This window comes from Ranitomeya imitator, chromosome 4 (assembly GCF_032444005.1).
Source record: "Ranitomeya imitator isolate aRanImi1 chromosome 4, aRanImi1.pri, whole genome shotgun sequence".
Classification (NCBI taxonomy): domain Eukaryota; kingdom Metazoa; phylum Chordata; class Amphibia; order Anura; family Dendrobatidae; genus Ranitomeya; species Ranitomeya imitator.
In genome coordinates, this window is record NC_091285.1 from 134,650,796 (window position 1) to 134,675,049 (window position 24,254).

The 24,254-nt window shown below is 41.9% G+C and overlaps 1 protein-coding gene and 1 long non-coding RNA gene across 2 annotated transcripts in view; one reads left to right on the forward strand and one right to left on the reverse strand.

Moving 5' to 3' along the window:
* Positions 1 to 24,254, reverse strand: part of LOC138675574 (solute carrier family 22 member 4-like) — a 124,738-nt gene that overhangs the window by 25,423 nt on the left and 75,061 nt on the right. Inside the window, exons 3-6 of the mRNA XM_069763938.1 lie at positions 14,498 to 14,652; positions 6,800 to 6,971; positions 4,637 to 4,763; positions 4,455 to 4,555 (exon numbers count right to left, since the gene is read on the reverse strand). Coding sequence (XP_069620039.1) covers positions 4,455 to 4,555; positions 4,637 to 4,763; positions 6,800 to 6,971; positions 14,498 to 14,652 — 555 coding nt within the window. The remainder of the gene's footprint in view (positions 1 to 4,454; positions 4,556 to 4,636; positions 4,764 to 6,799; positions 6,972 to 14,497; positions 14,653 to 24,254) is intronic.
* Positions 7,905 to 9,303, forward strand: LOC138673973 (uncharacterized). The gene is made up of 3 exons (XR_011320402.1): positions 7,905 to 8,160; positions 8,559 to 8,614; positions 9,058 to 9,303. It is a non-coding gene; the product is annotated as an uncharacterized lncRNA (long non-coding RNA).

Genomic DNA, 24,254 nt, shown 5'->3' on the forward strand with positions numbered 1-24,254 from the left:
ATAGGGTTTTCATTGTTTCTTGGGATTTCACCTAGCATTTCATTTTCCACCGTGAATACCGTGGAGAAGAAGGTGTTTAATATGTTAGCTTTTTCCTCGTCATCTACAACCATTCTTTCCTCACTATTTTTTAAGGGGCCTACATTTTCAGTTTTTATTCTTTTACTATTGATATAGTTGAAGAACAGTTTGGGATTAGTTTTACTCTCCTTAGCAATGTGCTTCTCTGTTTCCTTTTTGGCAGCTTTAATTAGTTTTTTAGATAAAGTATTTTTCTCCCTATAGTTTTTTAGAGCTTCAATGGTGCCATCCTGCTTTAGTAGTGCAAATGCTTTCTTTTTACTGTTAATTGCCTGTCTTACTTCTTTGTTTAGCCACATTGGGTTTTTCCTATTTCTAGTCCTTTTATTCCCACAAGGTATAAACCGCTTACACTGCCTATTTAGGATGTTCTTAAACATTTCCCATTAGTAAGAACACTAACACATTAAAGATTTTTTCTATGGGGGCCTCATGATTTCTATATACACCTCTGCTTATCTGCATTTATAAATGTAAATACATTTGACTTCTTTTTTATTGTATGGCATGATATATGCATTTACTAGAATTCACCATAATCTTTTATGCTTCTACTGTAACTAGAAAAATGGAGAAAGTGTGGTATAATCTTTTATTGGTATTAATATATTTTTGTGCCTCACATTTGTCCTAGCTCCTTGTGACATATGCCAATCTTTAAAGGGGTGGTTTCAAGTTGTTAAATTGCTTTTACTATGTAGACAGCATACAAATAAGCAAATGTGCAACTGACTTGCTTTTCTATCTGCTGCCATCTACTGCAATGAGAGCTTTTCTGTTTGATACTGTACAGCTGATTTCCATGGAGTTTGGCCACTACTGCCTGCCCAGACCCTGGCCTTGTGTTTGCAGAAGTTACATTCCACAAGATAAGTTAACTCCTAACATACCAGCCACTTCTCGCCAGCCCATTGGTTTCTATAAAGCAGAAATCTGCTGCTCTGCCTCCTTTTCAGCTTTATAAAACTTGTGAAGTCACTAGCTCATATCTTACAGAGCAAATTTCCTAATCAAGGTTCTCACTGTTTGGAGCTATGTGCTTGTTCATATGTCTTGCTATATATATATATATATATATATATATATATATATATATATATGTGTAAAAATAGTGATAGCAGTGTACAGCCCCCGAACAAGCCACTGATAACAGAATGTGTTACAGAACTTGTGCTGAGCTTTATAGTTTTTGCTATTACTACGGCTCTGCTGCTCACTAGAACTTTTAATCAAGGAGGAGAGCTCTCTCTGCCAGAATCCAGGAAGTAAGGAGTGTACGGAGACTGTATAGCTCTGAACTGACAGGAGACAACTTGGTTATACCCCTTTAAGTTTTCTGGACATCTGGATGTGTTACCTGCATTTACTGCAAGTGTTTGTGATGTGTATCTAGATCACTGACAACATCCTGAAGTTTTATAACAGTACACACAGTAAGGCCACTGTCACTCTTGTTATGCCATGTGGTACCATCGTTTTTGGAGAATGTCATGTTCAAGGAGAACTTATGCTGTGCTGTTATCATGTAGGATTGATGGGAGTTGTGGGGTGTGTTCTGTTTTTAACAAGAATTAGTAACTGTCTGAAAGTGATTGCTACTAGTGATGAGCGAGTATGATCATCACTCGAGTTTCCCCGAGCACGCTCGGGTGGTCTCCGAGTATTTCAGCGTGCTCAGAGATTTAGTTTTTGTCGCCACAGCTGCATGATTTACGGCTGCTAGACAGCTTGAACACGTGTGGGGATTCCCTAACAAACAGACATTCCTCACATGTATTCAAGCTGTCTAGCAGCTGCAAATTATGCAGCTGCGAGTCGACATAAACTAAATCTCCAAGCACGCCGAAATACTCGGAGAACACCCGAGGATGCTCGGAGAAACTAGAGTAATGAGCATACTCGCTCATCACTAATTGCTATCTCTCTGAAAGACTATCAGGACTTTTGGTAAGGGTGTTGGCTGGCACCCATAGTTATAAAGGTTGGTGTGAAATCTTAATGCAGTGTTGGCTGAAGTAATAACTTAAAGGGGTTGGCCACTTTCTCTTGTTAGTGCAGCTTTCCTCACACACCATTTTGAACAGCACGTCTGTCCATAAAATGGCTTCTGATGGAGGAGCATGTGACCAGACCTGTCCATCAGTCTCCTCCAACAGAAAATAAGCTTTCCTGTATGAGGTGTCTTACTAATGGAGGAGACTCATCCAGTAGCCATTTTATGGACAGAAGTAATGGACAGTTTTGACTTTTTTTTAAACTTTACTATTGTCACATTCCCGGAGCCATACATTTTTCATTTTTTGGAGATATAGTCATATGGGAGCTTGTTTTTTTTAGACAAGTTGTATTTCTTAGTGGCATCATTTTGAGGTATGTAGAACTTATTACCAAACTATTATTAACTTTTTATGGAAAGGAAAAAAAAAACACTGTAATTCTGCCACTTTTTTTTTGCATTTTAAATGTTATGCTACTTGTCGTGCTACTAAAATAAAGCGTAACTATATTGTTTGGGTCAGTACAAATATGTTGATACAAAATTTATATAGTTTTATTTGTGTTTTATTACTTGTGTACAATTAATTTACTCTTTAAAAAAATCTTTGGGAGGCAAAAGAAACAAAATAAAAATCAGCAATTCTGTTTTTTATTTATACTTAAAAAGAAAACACCAATCAGCATTCGGTGAAATTGTCATGTTATCTTTATTATCTGGGTCGATACAATCACACCAGTACCAAATTGAATTTACATGGGTCTGCTTATGTTTTGCTGCTTGAAGCTCAAGAATTTACTTATTTTTTTGTGCCATATTCTGAAACCCATATCTTTAGTTTTCCATAGATGGAGCTATATAAGAGGTTTTTTTTTTTTGAAAGACAAACTGTAGTTTTTACGCGTATCACTTTTTGGTATGCACTATTTTTTTCGATCATTGCTCAAATCTTTTTGGGTAGTGGGTCAGAACAGAGAACATTCAATCTGAAACTAATACCTTTATTCTGTGGGTTGATACAAATATGTTAATACCTAATTTATTCCTTTTTTCTGCTTTACTACTTTTTCACAAGAAAAATCAATTTTTGTCCAAAAAAGTCCATATTGTAAGAGCCCTAACTTTTTTCATTTTCTGTTTACAGAACTGTATGGCATTTATATAATATTTTTTCATATACGGTATGTTTTATCACCATTCAACACTTGGTATGAAAATTGATAGTTTTATAGTACAGGTTGTTAAAAATGTGGCATTATCAAATATGTGACTTTTTGTGAGGGGCTATTTTTTTTTTTACAGCTATACAATTTTTTTTATTATTAAAACTGCGATTTTATGCTTTTTTTTATAACACTAGCAAACTTTTTTTTGCTTTTCCTCTTACTTGCTAGTCCCACAAGGGGACATGGACCTGCAATCCTTTGATTGCCTTGATAATGCAGTGTAGTACTTATGTCCTACAGTGCGTTATCTCGCATCCTGTGGGATTTGATAGGCTGATATCTATGGCAGACACAGATGCCATTGTTGGGACTCTCTGTTGCTATTGTAACCATCAAAAGCTGCAGAGGTGCTGATGAGTAAACAATAGGAGTGATCTCCCTTTGTCCAACTCCTCATATGCCACTGTCACTACTGAGATCAGCACCATGTCCCCGCGAATAAGGCAAGCGCAAAAACACGTGTAGTGGAATCAGGTTCTGCTTGATATATATACCTTATGTAATACTGATTAGATTTACTGCATGATTATACATGTGATTATTATTATTCAGGATTATACATATTCCTATGTACTTTGTAAGTCAGGAGACAACATCACCATGTTAAAGCGTTTTTGACGTGTCCCATCCATTGGTTCAGCCTGTGTTTTATAGATTTTATGATTGTTGAAATTAAAATGTTGCATTTTTTTTTAAATAATCCTATAATATGGTCTTCTTGCACCAATTCTGTACATGACCTATTGAGATCAGCACTATGTGTGGTCACATACAGGTACTTGTATAACAGCCAGCTCCCGCAGCGGATGGCATGGGCACATGATCATAACATTTCGTACTATTGTGGAAAATGACCTTCAATCTGGATGTCCAGTTACGTCCATTTACGGTAAGGGGTAAAGGACGCACATATGTAAAGTCCAGTGAAGTAGGATATTTCCACATTCTGGTCATATCACCTTTTGGGACACAAATATGGAGCACATCTTCTAGGTGAGATATTTGATATAGCCCCAGAGCATGTGAGGCAGGAAATGGAGGCCGAGCTGTGGATACCAGTCCTCGCATTTCTCACCATCACACTCACATTGTCAAATATTCTCTGACAAATGTCATGCACACACACTATTTTATCTGAAGACATTACTCACCACAACAAGATTGTAAGCAGCGTGATGAGTCGCATGTTGTGGGTTTTCAATAAATCCAAGAAGGTATGTCGTCTGTTGTGGCGCAGCCTGGTGTCATCCAGCTATGAAGAGATAAGTATATCCTCAGCAGAGGATCTAACACAGGAATGTATCTGCTCCATAGACGCTATCTCATACTTTACCTCAGCAGTCTTAAAGATGATAGCGGGTGCAGTTATTTTATTCTGTTTTGCTGCCTTCCTTATTATAGCCTCTGCTTCTTCTACCCTTCCCTGAGCGATCAGCCACTGTGGAGATTCTGGGATAATCCTGGAAGAGAACAATTCAGGAACAGTCTTACTTTCCTTGCACTCCACTTGTCTGCGCAAGCGCTTTGATGTTATTTAACATCCTATTTATTGTGTATTTGCTATAGAGATTGCATTGTTGTCACATTTGTGTATACACATACAGGCCAGTACGTATTTCACATGTGTGTGCCGTTACCCTTATGTGAACGTCACTCCCGCTAGGTGGCATCTGCGCATGCGCTGAGAAACTCATTTTGTATTTTGACTTGTAATCAGCACTTGCCTGAGAGCCACTGACACACTCACTTCATAAGTGCATGCTGTTATTGCGCAGACGCTGACTATTCAGTTTGATTCGTTGTCTGTGCATTGCAATACTGAATGAATACTTGCTTCATCTGCGCATGCGCCATTTTTTTTATATTTTGTTCATTCTGTATGCGCCAGTTATGTTTTATTGCTGCTACACTTGCACATGGCCAGTAATCACTTTATATGTGTCCACCATTTGCGCTAGGTGATATATGTGTATGCGATGGGAAATCCACATTATATCCTTACTTACAATCGGCTGATTACGTATCTGGGGACCATTCACAATAATTTCCAGTGTGCGCTTGCGCACTATTAATATTCAATTACCTTTATGACATTTTGCCTTAATTGACAAGCGTCATGGAGTCACATGAGACGCAAACTCCTACGGAACCTCTGGTGGTTGAAACTTATCAAGGTATATGTATATATATATTCCAAAGACATACTGATAGGGAACTTAGATTGCTAGATTGTGAGCCCCATTGGGGACAGCGATGAGAATGCCTATAAAGCGCAGAAGATTATGATAGCGCTATATAGGAAAAGCGTAATAATGAATATATATAATATGCCCATGTGAGCCAATTGCAGTTACATTTTTGCCCCTGATGAAGCCACATTCCTAGTGGCGACATAAGTGGGGTCTCCCTTTTCTGTCCATGTACCATTATACAGGTTACCTTAATTTGACTACTTTTTAACCTTTTTCTATATTTGGGACAGCGTTCACAGTTGTGCTGACGGTATATATTTTGTGATATTCTAATCATCTCTGTCACATATGCACATGCTGCATTATTTGCTCATTTAGAGTGTTCATTCAGTTGGTATATATATTTGGTACACTCATTTTTTTGAGCAAAGCTCATCTCAAATTCCGCATCTTAAGAAGGCACATTGGGTTCAGGTCCTATCTGCTGTTTGTTTTGGTTTATTCCCTATCACATTGGTTCCTATTATAAGACTTTGCATTGCTGATCTTGCTTTATGGCTTACTTTGATATGTTCCTAATAAAGTTAGAACAATTATTGACAGTTTTCTCATATTATCAGACATTTTAGATCTAAAGCTCTATAGTGGCTTGGTCTGGATATTTACTATAGCCATTGTGCCTTTTAAATGTCGTCAATGTGTCTTGTATGTTAATGTCTTGTATGTTAATGTATGTCTTGTATGTTAATAAATATTGATACCATGGAAGATCCCTCTTTTGCATACTTATCTTCTTTTTTGGTAGCAGTTGCATTTTGGAACTCAGTAGGTTGATCCAAACAAATATTGAGTGATGCCCTCTTGACCTTTCTCTTTTGTAAATCCTATCATGTAGGATACAGCCCACTGAGCGGCGTCTCACCCTATAATGTGTGATACACTGGGCAGTGCTAACAGAATCAGAGCTGCCGGCCGTCCTCGATTACACTGTTCACATATTAATAGCACATTGCCATCAAAGACTAATACTTCACTGTTGTAGAAACAAAAAATATGACATTTTCCCTTTATAGGGGTTGTCTGGACTTAAGCCACAAGTCTGCAGTTCCTCTATGTGACTGCAGACTTGTGAATTCTCACATCGCACGCACTGCGCACTGTACATATTATAAGGTGCTAAGGATTTAAGATTAAAATCAAGATGTATTTCAGATCACCCCTTTAAGGTCTTTAATATTAAAATCATTATATAATTTATTATTGATTATTCACTGCTCATAAGGAATTACCAAAGATGAACTCACCACCACAAAGGGACACAAAGCAATCCGGGAACAGTCAGGGCCATCAGTAATGTTCTCCAGTCCCGGAGGAAAAAGGCAAACAAAGGCAGAATCATGTAGCCGATTGCAAAAAATATGCAAATACCTAATGTCGAGAAGATGATACGAGCAGACTTGCCAAGTATTTCAGATCCTATTAAAAATGAAAAAACAAACAAAAACAATTTAATTCCAGAAAGGCTGTAGCTGAGGGGTGAGCACATTTCTGTTCCTGTGGAATATTCCTTAGTAATTAGTGACAGGGTGTTCTCCTGGGTTAGGGATACCCCATGCAATTAGGCATTGTATCATGATCAAACAAACTTCTACAAGTATTTTTCTGTAAAGCTCAAATCTGAATTGCAGCCAAAACAAAAGAAGCAAGTTAAAAGTGAAGCTCATTTTAATATTTTGTAAAATAATTAAAGGAGTTGTCCACGTTGTCTTTATTTCAACAAATGTTTTGGGCACATGATTTAGTGGCACTTAATACAGGTACTTGTTAGTGTGGTGTTCCTGACAAACTGCTCTCCAGTTACCAATATGGCTGATGTTGGCGGGGCCTGCACGTTGTGAAGCTGCTTTACAATTGGTGGAGACTGACGGACAGGCCGGGTCACATGTTCCTCCGATGGTGGCCATTTTCTGGACAGGAGAGCTGGGCAATCTGTGAGGAAGGTCACATTAACAAGTGCGGGTGGAGAACCTGTAATACTTACCGTATTTTTTGGACTATAAGACGCACTTTTCCCCAAAAACATTTGGGAGGAAAATGGGGGGTTCATCTTATAGTCCAAACGCAGGCTTACCGGGAAATTGCGGCAGTGGTGTAGCAGCGGAACCGGCGGTGGCAGAGGTGTGGCGATGCTGAGGCTCGGTGTCGGCGGTGCAGAGTGCATCTTTGGTTTCCCTGCAGCCATCTTCCTGAAGCCGTGGGCTGCTGGAGGAGGCTTGTGTGCAGATTGAGATCTCGGCGGCCCTTAGCTTCAGGAAAATGGCCGCCGGAGGCCGCGCATGTGCAGATTGAGATCTCAGCGGCCCTCGGCTTCAGGAAAATGGCTTCCAAGATCTGAATCTGCGCACACGCGGCCTCAGGAAGATGGCCGCTGAGAAATCGGTGATGCACTTGGCTCTCACCGTGGACACCAAGCCACGGTATCACCACATTTCTGCCGCTGTTATCCTGAAGAAAGGACCCTGCTCCATGCTCTGCCTCACTGCCGACACTGGACCCGCAGCATTGCAACCCGGGACTGCAGCATTGCCCCACTTCTGCCGCTGCCAGCTTCCTGAGGAAGGGGCCATGCCTCCTGTTATCCTGCTCTAAAACCACCGGCCCTCAGGTAAGATACCTTAAATTCAGACAATAAGACGGACCCCCATCTTCTAAAAATGTTTTTTCTGCTATTTTCCACCCCACCGTATATATTAGTAAGTGCCACAAGATCATGTCCTGAATACATATGTGAAGATAAAAATAAAATAGACAATCCCATTCAGATGAAAATAAAATGTAAATATTAGGCCATCATTTGTGACAAATCTGTTCCACTATAACTAGTCTTCTATACCTTATTTTACTGTCACTGGAGGGAGTAACACAATATGATCGGCGATTACTGTGCAACTGGTTTATTTGAGGCATTGTCTGTTTATCTGTATGTAATTAGAGTTTTGTTAAAGAAAACCAATATTTTATTAGTTTTAATAACTGCAGTCATTGCCTCTTTGCTTATTGCAGATCTTCCAAGCACCTAAGGTCCAGTGGGACAGTACCAATTTGGGATCTAAATCAAGGTATGGCTACAATCAGCATCAAAGCACCTAGCCTCATAACATGTTCCCTTTAAAGCCTACTAAGCAGGCGGTGGCTGGGGCCAGTGATATGGAGGTGGGCGATATGAGGGCAGAGGTGTCAGGGAGCGTAGTCCTGAGCTGTCACGTCCTAGTTAATGCTGATATTAGGGATCCAAGCCCAGGACTAGAATCGCTGCAGGAGGACGTTGTTCCTAGCAAACAGGAAATTGATGGCTGTAGGTATGAGGGGAATAGGAGAGCAGGATGATAGGGTCATCCACCGCCAAGACCGCAAATGCCGAACAATTTGATGTCTACCGGGTGCTGGGTTGGGTATATTGTTAACTGCATAGACAGCTTTCTGGATGGAGCTGGGGAAAACGAGAAAATCTGAAGACAGATTTTTTCTAGACTAATGAGATGAGAGTGACTCTTCATACCAGATGGATGAGCTCGTGGCTGGACCAGTGATGGGCACAGAGTGCCACTTCACCTCAGATGCCACCAAGGTGGAGGTGGGCACTGGTTTGGGCTGGTAATATTAGAGATGAAATAGTAGGACCTTTTTCTGTTGAAGATGGACTCGGAATCAACTCTCAAAACTACTGCCAGTTTTTAAAAGACCCTTTCTTCAAGCAGTGGTACAACATAAAGTCTGCATCTTTCAAAAAACCAAGATTGCTTTTATGTAGGACATGCTCCATGCTTCACTGCCTGCCTAGACAATAAAGGCCTTAATGATGACGGAATAATGACGTGGCCTCTTCTTCATCTGACCTAAACCCTATTGAGAACTTGTAGGCCCTTCTTAAACTGGAGATTTATGGTGAGGTAAAACAGTAAGGATAAGGGTCACACTAGCATATTTTCTCTCATCCAAAAGAAATGGGCCGATTATGTTAACCACACTTTGATCAGAGTGTGAGCATAGTGCGATCCAATTCTTTCAGTCCATGAAAATCGGACTGCACTCAGATGTCATCCGAGTGCAGCACAATCGTTTTAATGGACTAATTGATCCAACGCGATATCATTTTTTCCTCAGACGGACTTGGTCCAAGGAATAAAATCTGACACGTTAATGGCCACATTGAATAACAGTGGTTCGAGTGCGGTCCGATGTTTTGTTGTATCACGCTCGGATCAAATATACAGTCATGTGAACGAGCATGACATGTTACAGTATTCCAAAATGTAGCACTTTTCTAAATTCAGTTAGGAAAAAGCAAGCTGTGCATGACAATTGTGAACTTATGGCTTTTCCTGGTACTGCAAACCGTTTCCGTCTCTCTGATTCTGATTTTCGAAACAACCCTAGTTATTATTCAATAGTATGGATGGTGGTATTTACAGGCGGCAGACTACGTTTCTGCAACTACAATCATATTTTCAGGGTATTTGTGCCAATTAAGGTGCTCCACTAATTTAGAGTGGCGGTTTCTGGTACAGTGCCAGCTCGTTGTGTCTAGCCAACCTCAGGGAGCATCGGGTGTGCTAATATATGAATGCAAAGTACAGTAGGTAGTTGTCATTACATTGCAGTCACTCTCGGCGGATGATGACGGATGGCGTGCTGGTATGTACAAGGTGATGTCAGTATGGTAGAGGCTGTCTGACTACATTCCTATTGCCACTAGTGAGTGACATGCCCTACATGGGATGCTAAATGCTAGCTTCAAGATTAGCCTGCTGGGAAAAAATGGCACCAATGAACAGCAAATACACCTACATGTTTGCTGTAATGGTTTACTTTATTATTCGTGCCTTTTGTTCTTTTTACATTAGGGTGCCAGATGCTGAGTTTACTGTTTGCAGCAATGAAGGGGTTATATCACACAAGGGCATTGATCTGAAAAGTTTCTGCATTGGAAGAATTCTGGAAGTCACCCATTTTTAGGATCTTATGGAGTAATGGTCGGCTTACATAGACTGCACGGCAGCACGACACGACTGCCGACCGGTACACTTTCACTGATCCGTGGTTGTTTAATTGCAGACCAGAGTAAACAATGAACTGCCAAGAAGGAGGATCCGTTTTTCTGCACAAAAGATCATTTTACCCAATGAAATAATCATCAGGTGATCTTCAGCTTACTCTGCAAGTCAATAGTGAAATGAGCGTTTTTAACAACCTTTGTTATGACTATCTCGCAGTGTATGTGCCAGGCCACATTCAGATGTGCTGCATACACATGTTCTATTCCTGGTTTTTCAACACAACACATACCCATTACAATCTATGCCACTATTCACATGGCAATGTTTTGGGGGGGTTTTACTGACCGTGTGTCAGTGCAAATATTACGAAGACCTGTCTATTTTTTTCAGGCAGTACAGATGAAAAATTCCAATACAATCCTAAGGGTCCATGCAAAACATGGTCCATGTTTAAAAATGCAAAGGATAGGAGAAGATCTGTAATTAACTTATTTATCTATAAGTGAAATATCACTGATGAAACACGGATCCAAAACACTCGGATCCAAGCAGATCCGAAACACTGATGACATGCAGGGATCTGAAACACTGATGACACACGGATCCGAAACACTGATGACACACAGATCTGAAAAACTGATGACACACAGATCCAAACGCTGATGACACACAGATCCGAAACACCGATGACACACGGATCCGAAACACTGATGACACACGGATCCGAAACACTGATGACACACAGATCTGAAAAACTGAAGACACACAGATCCAAACGCTGATGACACACAGATCCGAAACACTGATGACACACGGATCCGAAACACTGATGACACACAGATCCAAACGCTGATGACACACAGATCCGAAACACTGATGACACACAGATCTGAAAAACTGATGACACACAGATCCAAACGCTGATGACACACAGATCCAAAACACTGATGACACACAGATCTGAAAAACTGATGACACACAGATCCAAACGCTGATGACACATAGATCCGAAACACTGATGACACACGGATCCGAAACACTGATGACACACGGATCCGAAACACTGATGACACACAGATCTGAAAAACTGAAGACACACAGATCCAAACGCTGATGACACACAGATCCGAAACACTGATGACACACGGATCCGAAACACTGATGACACACAGATCCAAAACACTGATGACACACAGATCTGAAAAACTGATGACACACAGATCCAAACGCTGATGACACATAGATCCGAAACACTGATGACACACGGATCCGAAACACTGATGACACACGGATCCGAAACACTGATGACACACAGATCTGAAAAACTGATGACACACAGATCCAAACGCTGATGACACACAGATCCGAAACACTGATGACATGCAGGGATCCGAAACACTGATAACACACAGATCCAAACACTGATGACACACGGATCTGAAAAACTGATGACACGCAGATCCAAACACTGATGACACACAGATCCGAAACACTGATGACACACGGATCCGAAACACTGATGACACACAGATCTGAAAAACTGATGACACACAGATCCAAACGCTGATGACACACAGATCCGAAACACTGATGACATGCAGGGATCCGAAACACTGATAACACACAGATCCAAACACTGATGACACACGGATCTGAAAAACTGATGACACGCAGATCCAAACACTGATGACACACAGATCCGAAACACTGATGACACACGGATCCGAAACACTGATGACACACAGATCTGAAAAACTGATGACACACAGATCCGAAACACTGATGACACACAGATCTTAAAAACCGATGACACACAGATCCGAAACACTGATGACACACAGATCTTAAAAACTGATGACACGCAGATCCAAACACTGATGACACACACATCCGAAACACTGATGACATACAGGGATCCGAAACACTGATAACACACAGATCCAAACACTGATGACACACGGATCTGAAACACTGATGACACACACATCCGAAACACTGATGACACAGGGATCTGAAACACTGATGACACACGGATCCGAAACACTGATGACACACAGATCCGAAACACTGATGTCACACTGATCTGAAAAACTGATGACACACAGATCCGAAACACTGATGTCACACGGCGAGTCTCACCAGACTGCAGCAGGTCTATTTATCTCACGTCTCTGCAAGATAAATAGACATGCTGCGGTCTGGAGAGACTCGCTGTGTGACATCAGTGTTTCGGATCTGTGTGTCATCAGTGTTTGGATCTGTGTGTCATCAGTGTTTCAGATCCGTGTGTCATCAGTGTTTGGATCTGTGTGCCATCAGTGTTTCGGATCTGTGTGTCATCAGTGTTTGGATCTGTATGCCATCAGTGTTTTGGATCTGTGTGTCATCAGTGTTTGGATCTGTGTGTCATCAGTGTTTCGGATCTGTGTGTCATCAGCGTTTGGATCTGTGTGTCATCAGTGTTTTGGATCTGTGTGTCATCAGTGTTTTGGATCTGTGTGTCATCAGTGTTTCGGATCTGTGTGTCATCAGGGTTTCGGATCTGTGTGTCATCAGTGTTTGGATCTGTGTGCCATCAGTGTTTTGGATCTGTGTGTCATCAGTGTTTCGGATCTGTGTGTCATCAGGGTTTCGGATCTGTGTGTCATCAGTGTTTGGATCTGTGTGTCATCAGTGTTTGGATCTGTGTGCCATCAGTGTTTCAGATCCGTGTGTCATCAGTGTTTGGATCTGTGTGTCATCAGTGTTTGGATCTGTGTGTCATAACTGTGTGTCATAAATCTCACCCGTACAATGCATTGGATGCAGTGAATCCGCTCGGTTCGATGATCACATGCAGAATCACCTGCATTCAGTAGCAGGCAGCGCTCTGGACGCACGGGACATGTGCTGCGTCCAAAGCGCTGCTAATTACTGACCGTCTGCACCTACTCTGAAAGGTATACAAATACTAGTTTAATCTGTTCCATCAAGCGAATGTAACAATTTTGCAATCGGAATCAGTTACTGCTAGTTATGGCATCCTCTAGTGACCTAATGGCCTTTCTGAGTGTCCACCTTTTTTGGCCAGTGCTGCTTGTCACACAGGCTCAGTCAAACCTCTATTAACCCATTGCAAACAGTTGAGGGATTATTTGCAGTCCAACCAAAAGGAATCAGCACCCTAGAAGAGGATTCTTGGCATCTGTATTCAACACATTGTTCTTGTAAGTAATGAAAAGAACACCAGGCAACTCCATAACTGGCATGTAACAGCAATATCTAGACTCGTTATGTTGTCCGATCTAACAGTGAAAAATAAGGCTTAATTATGGGGCAAACCTGAGCAGCAACCTCTACACAATGTTCTTGTTTTGTCTTGTGGAATAAAATAGTCTTTTTGTGTCTAGACTGGAGTCACTACCTACTGTACAAGATGTTTATATCCTGGAAGATATAAACTGTGAGGGTATGTTTCCACGGTCAGTATTCGCTGCGAATTGGACGCTGTGTACAGCCGCACCGTCCGATCCGCAGCATCCAGATGTTACAGCATAGTGGAGGGGATTTCATGAATTCCATCTCCACTATGCGTGCACTGACGCCTCCAGCTTCCCAGCGGAGACGCACATGTGATGCGTCTTTAAAGACCGCAGCATGTCTATTTATCTTGCGGAGACCCTCAGTCTCCATAAGATAAATATCACAGTCCAATGTATAGGATGCAGTGACTCCGTACACATGCAGAAACACCTGCATGAAATATCCTACATGACCCATATCCAATGATACTATTTCATTATACTGAACTGAACTGTTACACAACTTCACAGCTAAATACAAAAATGTCCTGTGCATTGTGTGTTTATATAATACTTCTGACAGATTAACATGACCCGTTCCATCTCTTAGTTCTTCCCATTTATAACAACATACGGTAATTTAAACCAAAAATGATATCCGTACCTAATATAAAGGCAGCCACATAATTGGAAATCTGTCCCATGCCGACAATGAGGAAGAGAATGGCAAACATCTCCCAGCTGGTGGAGAATACTTGTATAATGCTGAAGCCGGTCTGTACAGCCATTGTCGTAAAGAGGATCTTCTTTCTCCCAAAGCTACAGAGGAAAAAGAAATAGTGAAATAAAATGAGGAAGGTTCTCAGGATTATTACCAGGCTGCTAAGGAACCGTTACTTTACCTATTGTCTTGATTATTCCTGTAGGATATTTATTACCGTATATGCTGCACAGATACAGACTACCGTCCTCTTACTTTCTTTCCGAAAATGCTTCTCAGATGTAGGAAGCTATAACATAGGTATATGCTATTTATATGATAATATGTCATATGTCATGCTTTTCAGGCTTTTTTTTCGCCCGTTGGAATAAAATTAGAGCTTATTTTTTACCACTAGACTAGTGGTTTCCAATTTGTGTCTTTCCAGCTGCTGTAAAACTATCACTTGCTATATAGCTTACTTTTCTAAATGGACATCAAAACTATGTATACATTTGCTATACACCTTTTTTCTATAGCAGCACACGAGTGGTGTAACTGATAGAAGTTCCCTGACCCCAGTTTTATATTTCCCCCCTGGCATCCTCAGCAGTTCCCGGTGACGATCTGACCGGTCTCCATCAGTTTGTGACCTGTCGGATCGCTCCAGTGTTTGCTGCGGCGATCCAGAAGTCACAACTCAATGTAAGTCTATGGGAGGCAGAATGAGGCCAGAACGCAGCTCTCGTAGACTTACATTGAGGAGCTTGTGACCGTTACCTCTGACTGCTGGTCAGTCAGAAGTTGAGGTTGCAAGATGGAGGTGCGGGATCGGACAACTGAACACAGCGGCTGGTAAGTATAAGACTACGGTCAGGGAACTTTGATTAGAAGTACTACTCCTTCGCTGCAATAAAAAAAACGCTGGATTGTTGCTTTAAATCAGTTTCCTGTGTTATATATGTTTTTATTACACATATTTGATGACTATTTTCATTATTTTATATTGCATAGCTCATTGCAACCACTAGCAGGCTCTATTTGTTACAGCCTGCTGGCGACGCTCTGTGGCTGGCCAGATTGTTAGATCTGGCCAGCTTTAGTCTCCCTGGGCTTTCCCCATGCTGCAACGGCAAAATTGTCTTTGGTTCCAGCCTGGGAGAGCGCTCAGATCGCACCAGGGACACAACCATGCCACTGGTCCCACAGCCCTGCCACTAGAAAGATGGGAGGCAGAGGAGTGGTGTGCTCCTGAAGATGGAGTGGTGTACTCCTGAAGATAGAGGAGTGGTGTGCTCCTGAAGATAGAGGAGTGGTGTGCTCCTGAAGATAGAAAAGTGGTGTCCTCCTGAAGATAGAGGAGTGGTGTCCTCCTGAAGATAGAGGAGTGGTGTCCTCCTGAAGATAGAGGAGTGGTGTGCTCCTGAAGATAGAGGAGTGGTGTGCTCCTGAAGATAGAGGAGTGGTGTGCTCCTGAAGATAGAGGAGTGGTGTGCTCCTGAAGATAGAGGAGTGGTGTGCTCCTGAAGATAGAGGAGTGGTGTGCTCCTGAAGATAGAGGAGTGGTGTTCTCCTGAAGATAGAGGAGTGGTGTGCTCCTGAAGATAGAGGAGTGGTGTACTCCTGAAGATAGAGGAGTGGTGTACTCCTGAAGATAGAGGAGTGGTGTGCTCCTGAAGATAGAGGAGTGGTGTATTCTTGAAGATAGAGGAGTGGTGTACTCCTGAAGATAGAGGAGTGGTGTACTCCTGAAGATAGAGGAGTGGTGTGCTCCTGAAGATATAACTTGAGAAAACCCCTTACGACAAGAGAATGGTCTAAAATGTTAAGAGATCTGCAGTAGTCATTACAAGGGATATTTTGTGTTGAATTTGAAGACAACACTTGTTATATTATTATGCTAAGGTGCTGAGGTATTTAATCGGAACTTGTCAGGTACTTGGAGCCTCAGAAACAACTATAGTACAGTCTAGAAAATGAATTGAGCTTTGCAATAATGTCTTTGGTATCGGAGACACTAGGTGCTATTGTTGGAAATATAACCTTTGAACCTGCATCTGTCTAGTCTGGCGGAGGTTTGTTTCTTCACTGAGGAAAGTCTGGCTTTACAAGCTGTAAAAGTTATTCACTTTCTGAATAGTCCTGGGGGCGATTTTTGAGGCTTCCAGTTCCCCTTATATTGTTCTTGTTGGAGTTTTGATTGCAGCTGTAGACTCATTCTTTCACGTAAGGTAAAGTGAACCTGTTATTCAAGTCATGCTGCCCAAACCACAGGGAGCATAAGTCAGAGCTGGGCGGCACAATAGCAGCCAAACTCACTATTCCCTAAAAGGTTCCGGTGTTTCTGAGATCATGTATTTTGAAGAACAGGCTGGGATAGATGAGATTAGTCCAGCACTGCCCCTGGCCAGCTTCTTCCCACTCCATTCCGGGTGATTGACAGGTCTATCCCTACTTAGCTCTTCAAACACCGCAGTGGTTAAGGCCATGTGCACACGTACAGTATTTTTCGCGTTTTTTCGCTATAAAAATGTGATAAAAACGCGAAAAAAACGCTTACATATGCCTCCTATTATTTACAATGTTTCTTGTGCAAATGTTGCCTTTTTTTCCGCGAAAAAAACGCATCGCGGAAAAAAAAGCAACATGTTCATTAAATTTGCGGAATTGCGGTGACTCCGCACACCTAGGAATGCATTGATCTGCTTACTTTCCGCATGGGGCTGTGCACACCATGCGGGAAGTAAGCAGATTATGCTTGGTACCCAGGGTGGAGGAGAGGAGACTCTCCTCCACGGACTGGGCACCATATAATTGGTTAAAAAAAAAGAATTAAAATAAAGAACAGTGATATACTCACATTCGATGTCTTCCCGCCTCTCATCGGTGCATGCTGCCGCTTCCGTTCCTATAGATGCTCTGTGTGAAGGACCTGCGATGATGTCGCGGTCTTGTGATTGGTCGCGCGACCGCTCACGTGACCGCGACGTCATCGAAGGTCCTGCACACACACACCATCTATAGGAACGGACGCCGCTGAGGAGATCGGCTGTCTGCGGGTGAGTATAACCATTTTTTTTATTTTATTTTATTATTTTTAAACATTCTATCCTTTACTATTGATGCTGCATAGGCAGCATCTATAGTAAAAAGTTGGTCACACTTGTCAAACACCATGTTTGACAAGTGTGACCAACCAGTCAGTCAGTTTTCCAAGCGATGCTACAGATCGCTTGGAAAACTTTAGCATTCTGGAAGCTAATTACGCTTGCAAAATGCTAAGAAAACCGGGGAAAAAAATGCAAAAGAAAAATGCGGATTTCTTGCAGAAAATTTCCGGTTTTCTTCAGGAAATTTCTGCAAGAAATCCTGACGTGTGCACATACCCCTTAAAATAAAAGAAACTGGCTCTGATTCATACTGCCCAGAGTCCTCTCTCATGAATGCAGTGGTGAGCGTGCTATAGAGGTGAGCTGTCATTTATCTATGAAACATGTTGATGCCAAGGCTTCAATCATCATTACAGTAAAACTTTGACCCTTGCCACAAGTTAATGTTTCCCGTGTTCTCTGCTTACACTGCATTACATTTATACAATGTGTAAAAGAACAGAAAGTACAATGTCTACATGGCTTTAATGCTTTCAATATGTGACACCTTGGCAAACAGCGGATTCAGCGGGAAGCCAGCCAGCATGTCCCCAACCGCAGCCAGTAACAGTATTAAATGGTGGCTATTAATATGAATGGCCGTCCAGAGAAGTTATCGTTCATAGAGAATACTCCCCTCTGACAACCGTATACACCAATAAGCTAAATATGGTGCGGTGGATGTAAAGAATGCTGCTAGGTTATGTGGCCACCTTGTGATCTGGTACAGAGGTTAGAGAGTCTGCAATCCTAACTTCTAACTTCGCCAGCCCTGCCAGCCACTACAGGTGGGCCTACTGCTGGGGCGGTGATGATGTCCCCTGCTAGGGTGGCCTATAGTAACAAATGCACTGCACCTGTGTACGTAGTACAGGTTTGACTGACATTGCCCTGGGACACAACCAGGTGTACTGTGCACACAACACCCATTTAACCTAGCGAAATTATGGTCATGACTTGCAGATATATCGAGTAATATTATAGACCGCCAGACAATAATTTATATTAGTATATGAGAATTATAGAAATATTCCTTTCCTGCACTCCCTACAGGGGAATCTAATTATTTAGCCAGCTAACCCATCCACTTCTACTCAGGCACAAGTTCACCATTTATATTCCTGTAGTTTGTTTAGAGACAGGTGGATTTGTCAGACTACTTGCTGCCAGTATAGGATAATGGTCAGCAGCGCCATTGTGGGTATTATTGTCTACTGTTAAGAACAAGCAGCAAATGTTTTATCTGACAGAAAGCAGCAGCTGCGATCCCATGATGTAACATGGTGCTTGAATAAAAGTATCCTGTGAAAACGTTGAGGAATTGCAACCATTTTTATACAAAGCTTCTTCATTACAGAGGCTCAATAGTAATTGGACAAATTAAGTTTACTATAAATAAAATGTTCATTTTTAATACTTTGTATAGAATTCTTTGAGGCTAATCTCTTTCTGATGTCCTTATTGTAGCTGACTCCAGTTGTTTGTGGGTCTTTCTGCATTAAGTTTTGTCTTAATCATGTGAAATGCATGCTTGATGGGGCAGAGATCTGGTGACTGACTCGGCCATTACAGAATATTCCACTTCTTTACCTTAAAAACTCATAAGCTACTTTTGCAGTATCTTTTGGGTTATTGTACATCTGTGCTGTGATGCACCTTCCAATGAACCATGCTACAATTGATTAAATATGGGTAGAAAGTATTGTCCTGTACACTTCACAATTCATCCAGCTGCTCCTGTCTTCAGTCACATAATCAATAAACACTAGTGACCCAGTGGCATCGGAAGCCATGCCATCACATTGCCTCCACCATGTTTTACAGGTGGTATGCCTTGGATCATGAGCCGTTCCAAGCCTTCTCCATACTTTCTTCTTCCCATCATTCTGGTACAGGTTGATCTTCGTTTTATCTGTCCAAAGAATGCTTTTCCAGAACTGGGCTGGCTTCTGTAGATGTTATTTGGTAAAGTCTAATCTGGACCTTTCTATTTTTAAGGCTGATTAATGTTTGCACCTTGTGGTGAACACTCCTACTTACTGCAGAGGGTTCTTCACTTGGGTGGATTTTGTAAAATGATTTTTCTTCACCATGGAAATGATTCTGTGATCATCCTTTTTGAGTTCCCAAATTCGGTAGTGTGAGCTTTTTTTTGCATAATGTACTAAACAATTGACCAATCCTAACATGTCTACTATCTCGCTCGTGGATTTCTACCTTTTTTTCAGCCTAATAAAGATCTGTCTCTCTTATATTGAGAGCTCCTTTGGCCGCATGTTGTGGGTTCACAGCATCATCTTCCAAATGCAAATGCCACATCTTGAATAAGCTCCAGACCTTCTACCTGCTTAGATGATGACGGATTAATTAGGGAAAAGCCCATGTAGCAAACTAAAGAGGTTTTCAGATAATTGTCCAATTACATTTGGTCCCTTTAAAAAGAGACAGCTACATATTAAAGAGCTGTAATTCCTAAACCTTTACGCTAATTATGATGTGAATACCGTCACATTAAGGCCTCGCTCCCACTGTGCGTAGAGGACACTGCGAGGGAGCCGGGTGAGTATTTTAATAACAGCGGGTGGGCGCACAGGGAGTGGGAGGGGGGTGGGGACAGGGATCTTTATTTTAAACACGAGAAAATAATAAAAAAAAGAATTTATCATATCTTCTCTACAGCAAACACTGCTGGAGAGAAGATATGAATGGCGGCTTCAGCACCACGTGGGGGGGACAGTGCTTACTGTAGCGCTGTCTCCTGCACGGCACACGGACTGCACACGGACAACGTCCGTGTGCGGCACGTGTTTTACACGGACCCATTGACTTTAATGGGTCCGTGTAATCCGTGCGCTCCCACGAACACTGACATGTTGTGATTTCAATGTGTCTACGTGAGTCAGTGTCTCCGGTATGTGAGGAAACTGTCACCTCACGTACCGGAGCCACTGACGTGTGAAACCGGCCTAAGAGCTTGTTCTTTAGATTAGGAGAATATAATATCGGGTGGTACATAAGCATCTACAGTCAACAACACATACAAGTCTTCATATCAGCCTGGGAAATATTGCTGAGGATAAAGTCTTGGGCCGTAGCACAAATGACCCATGTCTGCTGTCTACTGATCTATAACCCAAATCCACATTATTTGTGTGGTGATCTGCGCGTCACTAGGTGGACTTTTCTGTATCGAACGCCACTATAATGTGCTTTTACGTAATGGCTCTGCCTCTGCTAATCAGTAATCTGAGAAATGAGGAAGTAGTAGGAATAAGGAGAACCACCTAGACATTCTGAACGGTGAATTTGTGGCTGAAATACGCCATTTACATGCACTTATTATTTATACCCTCTGGCACATTTCATAAAAAGGCTCATAGGTAACTGGTGTTTTGTAAATATATGATATTGTATATTAAATCTATAGTATTACATGAGAAATACATGGTATTACATGTTACTACTAAGCCTCAGAGCTGATCGGTTTCTCCATGGCTCTTGGCACACTTCCCTGTACACACTGTGTCAGCACAGACAGCAAAGCGTGCACTATGTCCGTATATGCACCACCATCACAAGCCTCCGATTAGTTCAGGGGCCTATTAGGTGAACGTGGTTTTAGAGCACCACTCCAGCCTTTGTTTAGGGATCACATATGTGAGTGTAATGCATGTAGTCACATACTCACCAGTAGTCGTCTTCACCCGTTTCCATCCCCACTCCGGCACCATGTAACTACAGTTGTGACCTGCCAAATCTCACAGTGGTTGCTGTGCAGAACGGAGGTCACTTTTTTAAAATCTTCGCAATGCACGTCTATGGGAATTCAGAAGGAGCCTCTGTAGCTTTGTACTCAGTTCCATAGACCTTTATTAAGAAAAGTGACTTCTGGAACACACGGTGATCCGACGGCTTCGTTACGTGGTGCTGGAGCAGCCTAAGCGGGGCTGAAAACAGATCGGTGAGTATGTAACTCTATGCATTAACTCACGTAAGTGATTCCTAACAAAGGAGTTGATAAAAAGGCTGGAGTGGTGCTTTAAGAAAAAGTGATAATATTGACCACAGCACCCAAATTCTTTTTGATAAAACCACGTTATTTTGGCTGCAATAAGGCTTCCATTATAGCACGGTGGCTCAGTAGTTAGCTTTGTAGCTCTGGAGTCCTGGGTTCAAATCCCACCAAGGACAACATCTGCAAGGAGTTTGTATGTTCTCTCCGTGTTTGCGTGGGTTTCCTCCGGGTACTCCAGTTTCCTCCCACACTCCAAAGACATATTGATAGGGAATCTAGATTGTGAGCTTCAATGGGGACATCGTGGATAATGTCTATAAAGTGCTGTAGAAATAATGGCATGTATCCGTGAGTAAAATAAATGTAGACATCCATTCTTCACTTACTGAATGACCGATAGCACTAATCCCCCCATGCTTTTCTATGGGGCTGCGCACATGTTTGATATCTTTCTCAGACCGAGATCGTCCAAGAAAAAAATTGAACCATGGACGAGTTGCATCCGATTATTGGATTGCACTCAGCCTTTCATGTCTTTGGGTCCATGGAAAAAATCAGACCACACTCAGATGACCTTTGAGTGCAGCCTGATTTTCACAGACTGACAAAATGGAGACATTATTTTCCCACACATTTGAGAAAATCGGATCACACTGTGATCAAACTCTGATCAAAGTGTGATTAGCATAATCGGCCCAATTTCCTCAGATCCGAAAAAATTGGGTTGTGTGACCCTCGCCATAAAAGGTCGCTCTCATGCCCTGGCATGAGTTGTGTGCTCTTCAAGGCTGCCATTTGTACTGAAGAAGGCCAGGGTCGATATCGAATAGGGCACCCTAGTAACATAGTAACATAGTAACATAGTTAGTAAGGCCGAAAAAAGACATTTGTCCATCCAGTTCAGCCTATATTCCATCATAATAAATACCCAGATCTACGTCCTTCTACAGAACCTAATAATTGTATGATACAATATTGTTCTGCTCCAGGAAGACATCCAGGCCTCTCTTGAACCCCTCGACTGAGTTCGCCATCACCACCTCCTCAGGCAAGCAATTCCAGATTCTCACTGCCCTAACAGTAAAGAATCCTCTTCTATGTTGGTGGAAAAACCTTCTCTCCTCCAGACGCAAAGAATGCCCCCTTGTGCCCGTCACCTTCCTTGGTATAAACAGATCCTCAGCGAGATATTTGTATTGTCCCCTTATATACTTATACATGGTTATTAGATCGCCCCTCAGTCGTCTTTTTTCTAGACTAAATAATCCTAATTTCGCTAATCTATCTGGGTATTGTAGTTCTCCCATCCCCTTTATTAATTTTGTTGCCCTCCTTTGTACTCTCTCTAGTTCCATTATATCCTTCCTGAGCACCGGTGCCCAAAACTGGACACAGTACTCCATGTGCGGTCTAACTAGGGATTTGTACAGAGGCAGTATAATGCTCTCATCATGTGTATCCAGACCTCTTTTAATGCACCCCATGATCCTGTTTGCCTTGGCAGCTGCTGCCTGGCACTGGCTGCTCCAGGTAAGTTTATCATTAACTAGGATCCCCAAGTCCTTCTCCCTGTCAGATTTACCCAGTGGTTTCCCGTTCAGTGTGTAATGGTGATATTGATTCCCTCTTCCCATGTGTATAACCTTACATTTATCATTGTTAAACCTCATCTGCCACCTTTCAGCCCAAGTTTCCAACTTATCCAGATCCATCTGTAGCAGAATACTATCTTCTCTTGTATTAACTGCTTTACATAGTTTTGTATCATCTGCAAATATCGATATTTTACTGTGTAAACCTTCTACCAGATCATTAATGAATATGTTGAAGAGAACAGGTCCCAATACTGACCCCTGCGGTACCCCACTGGTCACAGCGACCCAGTTAGAGACTATACCATTTATAACCACCCTCTGCTTTCTATCACTAAGCCAGTTACTAACCCATTTACACACATTTTCCCCCAGACCAAGCATTCTCATTTTGTGTACCAACCTCTTGTGCGGCACGGTATCAAACGCTTTGGAAAAATCGAGATATACCACGTCCAATGACTCACCGTGGTCCAGTCTATAGCTTACCTCTTCATAAAAACTGATTAGATTGGTTTGACAGGAGCGATTTCTCATAAACCCATGCTGATATGGAGTTAAACAGTTATTCTCATTGAGATAATCCAGAATAACATCCCTCAGAAACCCTTCAAATATTTTACCAACAATAGAGGTTAGACTTACTGGCCTATAATTTCCAGGTTCACTTTTAGAGCCCTTTTTGAATATTGGCACCACATTTGCTATGCGCCAGTCCTGCGGAACAGACCCTGTCGCTATAGAGTCACTAAAAATAAGAAATAATGGTTTATCTATTACATTACTTAGTTCTCTTAGTACTCGTGGGTGTATGCCATCCGGACCCGGAGATTTATCTATTTTAATCTTATTTAGCCGGTTTCGCACCTCTTCTTGGGTTAGATTGGTGACCCTTAATATAGGGTTTTCATTGTTTCTTGGGATTTCACCTAGCATTTCATTTTCCACCGTGAATACCGTGGAGA